General features: G+C 41.3%; 1 protein-coding gene across 2 annotated transcripts in view; it reads right to left on the reverse strand.

Moving 5' to 3' along the window:
- Positions 1–6: 6 nt before the first annotated feature.
- igf1ra (insulin-like growth factor 1a receptor) overlaps positions 7–3,934 on the reverse strand; it is an 81,733-nt gene continuing 77,805 nt past the window's right edge. Inside the window, exon 20 of one of the 2 annotated variants that reach the window (XM_036212389.1) lies at positions 7–1,940. In XM_036212389.1, the coding sequence (XP_036068282.1) occupies positions 1,424–1,940 (517 nt within the window). In that variant the 3' untranslated portion in view covers positions 7–1,423. The remainder of the gene's footprint in view (positions 1,941–3,934) is intronic. The other variant, XM_024281804.2, reaches the window with a different exon arrangement.

The following is a 3,934-nucleotide window of genomic DNA, read 5'->3' on the forward strand; positions in this document are numbered from 1 at the left end:
CCCCCCAAAAATATAAAAAAAACATATTCTTTGCTCATCTGGGACTGGGTTGCCATGGCAGCAGACTAAGCAAAAATCCCCTGACTTCCATCCCCCAGGTCACTTCCTCCAGCTCCTCTAAGGCGTTTCCAGGCCAGCCGGGAAATATAAGCCGAATCTGATTTCTTCCCTACCCCTCCAATTGTAGGGGCATTTGAAGCAGTAGGGTCTGAAATAGTCGTGGAGAAGAAGAGAATTTGTTCTCGTGGCTGTGCTCTGAAGTACAGAAGTTTACATTTAAATGTAAGAAATGACTATGTATTTTTTGAGCGCTAGCAGTGTAGCTGAGCAGCGACTATTGATGACATCACTGAGTGGGTGAGACATCTGAATTTGAAGACACTATTTTTCCATAACTCTGTTTGGAGGGCTAAATGTAGGGGTAGGGGAAGAATTTGGATTTAGCCGTAGATTCTAGCATGTCCTGGGTCTTCCTCCATGGGGAGGTGTCCAGGAGGCATCCGGACCAGAGCCCCCTCAACTGGCTCCTCTGAGTGGAGGAGCGGCGGCTCTACTCCGAGCTTTAAACCCGAGCTTTTAAGCACCCAGCGACGCTACGTAGGAAGCTAATTTTAGCCGCTTGTTTCCAGAACTCATGACTATAAGTGAGTATTGGAGCCGAGTAATGACCTCGAGAGGACAAACTACCAGAAACATGTATGTTATAAATTCTAGAAGCACGGCCTCCTCTATAAAAAACCTGCAGATGCAGATTCTGATTTAAAATTGAACTGCTCAGACCAACTCTGAATCCCAACCTTATTACAAAGAGAGTATGAAATTGGAGGAAAAAAAAAAGTCGATTGGCAAAAGTTTGGCAGATGTAAAATAGGCTCTTCTTTACCGTTGTGACCGCCGCCTGATAAAAATATTTGATGAAACTACAATCTGTATCCAAAAGTTCATGATGAGGCAAACTTGAACCAGTATGTTTGTAGACAAAAAAACAAAATCATTGATGAAAAGCCATTTCTGGAAATGGAGCAGTACCGTGTCGTGGAGAGAATGGCCACCCCCACCCCTCTCTGAAATCCTTAGGAACGAAAAGTGCTCTTCTGTTGGTTTTGCTGATAGATATGCTGAAAAGACGAGCGAGTTCATGGAAGTCTGTACATGCCTGTGGTGCGCTCCTCCTCGGAGAACACGAACGCGACGAAAGGTTTGAAGAACAGGAGTCCCCCAGTGTGTCTGAGCCGCCAAACTCCAAACGCTTCAGCAGGTCTTGGTGCTGTTTTTACAGTTTCTTTGAGAGTTTTGACCTTAAAGGAGCGAAGAGATCCTCTACTGACACACAGTAGAGCCAAGTCAACGTCCCTCCTTGAAGAGTCTAAGAGAGGCTGTAAGTTACCCTGTGTGCGAGGAAGAGGAGGGGGCTCCACAGATATCAGCAGGCCGACGACTGGGGCAGCGGTAATGCCCGTTCGTTCTTTCTGCCCCCGTTCATGTGTGCATATGGTTGGATCTCCTCAAAGTTGGGCCGCAGCACCACCACAGGTCCGTTGACCGAAACATGCCCTGAGTGCTTGTCGTGTCCCGGAGAGCCCACAGTTGAAGCTACATAGCCGCCGGGGTGTGAGGGGGATACGGGCCCCAGTAAAGGAGTACTTGGGCCTTGCATGGGGGACAGCTGCTGGGCGGAGGGAGTCAACGCGCCCCCCGAGCTTCCGGACGTGTGGTGCACGGCCGGCTGCCTGGAGGATACAGGGTCCAGTGGAATGTTCTCCATTTTCTCTACCTCCATATCCAGCTCCTCCGTGTCCGGGGGCTTGTTCTCCTCGCTGAAGAAGAAGCTGACTTCCCTGAAGGAAGGATCCAGCTCGTCCTTGATGGTGTTGATGATCTCCAGGAAGGTCGGGCGCATCTTGGGGTTATACTGCCAGCACATCCTCATCAGTTCAAACCTGGGATGAGGCACAGAAAGAGAAGTTTGAGCATTTTTCTCATGATGGAAGACATATATGAAGATTAAAACTGCATTTATGAGTATTTCTTTGTTTGATTTGTTGTGAATCAGAATATAAATATTAATAGATCCAATAACGTTTTCATTATCGTCATTTGAGCTGGTATTTGGATAAAAACTGTACGGCTGGATAGCTCCAATATTGCTCGTCGTCTGTAATGTTAGGTCGTGGTTGTAAACATGGTCTGCAACATGTGGCTCTAGAGCCACTTTAACAATTCCATCGTGGCTCTCTGGTTAAAAAAAAAATACAATATTTTTTATTTGGAAAAGTAACATATTTTAGGTTTAACTTACAGATTTATTTAAAAAAAATCCTAAAATTCAAATGTTTTTCAACTCCTTCATAATCAGTTGAAGGTCAGTATGCAACTGGATCCTGACTACAGTACCCATAATGCCCCAACAATCCCACCATCAAGTAGTTTGGCTGTTTGAGTTCTCTTTACCACAGAAGATCAATTTGATCAAGTCACACACCAGCTTTTCTAGTTTTTTAATTAAAAAAACAACAATTTTAATTATGAAAAACATGATAAGGATCACTTCATTAGCTCTGATTTATTTATTTTTTTATTTAGATTTATGAATTTCTGGTTAAGATGCACCACAACTGTGGTTTTGTATGTGTTTATTTTTCATCATTACCCACATTTCACTACCTACTACTACATTCTCTGCATTGAGATGATTTTATGTGGTACAGGATGATTACTTTTGTTTTATTTATGCTTGAAAAAACAAATGTATTTGTATTTATCATAATAGAAACATCAATACCATAAATACAAATTAGTGTCTTCTTTTTCTAAAGGGTGAAATAAGTCTTTGTGGCTCCTAGTAAGTAAGAAATCCTCCAGAATGGCTCTTTAACTGTTGAAGGTTGCAGACCGCTGGTGTAAACAAAGGAATTATGGGAAGACGGGGAAGCTTTACTCTCTGCAATAGTCCCGCCCACAACTCAGATGTGAATTTCTAATGAACTACTGCTGCTCTACAGAAACTATTTTTTTCAATTTTGCCTGAAAATGGCAAAATCATAAATAAAAGACCACTTTTATGATAGATCAGAGTGGGATTTTAAAAACTTAAATTTCTTTAATTAATGGTCGTTCTGTTTCTCACCAGCAGGTGGCAGCAGAAACTGAAGTTTATAGACTTCCTTTGATTCCTTAATACAAATTTCAAATATTAGTGTTGATTTTGATGAATACATATTACAAAAGTTCATAATAGTGTAAAATAAACAATAAATAAAAAAATAACACTAGAGAGGCTTTTATTTGAACTCTTCCACTATGCATCAGCTTGATAACATTGTCCTTTTCACTCAATACAAGATTTATATAAAATCCAAAAGAAATAAATGTGGACTAAAGACTAATTCACACTCTACAGGCTTTTAGCTGCTCACAGAATGTAAATCTTAGAGAAATTCTTATGGTCACTTTGATAAGGAAGTTTTTTTGTGTTTTTTTACCACAGTAAAAAGCATACGGTCAGATCAGCAATTCGGCAGATCAGTAAATAAAGTTTTCAGGCTACTGACCTAACAAGCAGCCGAGCTTTGGGAATGTCAAAACAAGCTCATAAAACAGGAGAATTATTACAGTTGTGTCGCTGCACCGCAATTACACACAAACAAGCTAAGAATCCTCTCTGAGGCTCGCTGACATAAACACCTCCACCACCTCAGCTTTGTTGTTGTCCCATTTTTTTTATTAACTCGTCATTTCTTTTCCAGGAGTAAAACATCTTCCAGAACCTGAAGAGGAACTGTCTAACTGTCTTCCGAATTCAAGCAGCATCTCCAAGAATCAAGCTTGTCGTCAGCACATTTCAATTCACATTTGTGCACATTTTTTAAAATGCTGCAATAAAACTTTTTTTCTTTTTTGTATCATGTCAGTCACTGCATACATGACTAACACC

The sequence above is a fragment of the Oryzias melastigma genome, linkage group LG6 (genome assembly GCF_002922805.2).
Source record: "Oryzias melastigma strain HK-1 linkage group LG6, ASM292280v2, whole genome shotgun sequence".
Classification (NCBI taxonomy): domain Eukaryota; kingdom Metazoa; phylum Chordata; class Actinopteri; order Beloniformes; family Adrianichthyidae; genus Oryzias; species Oryzias melastigma.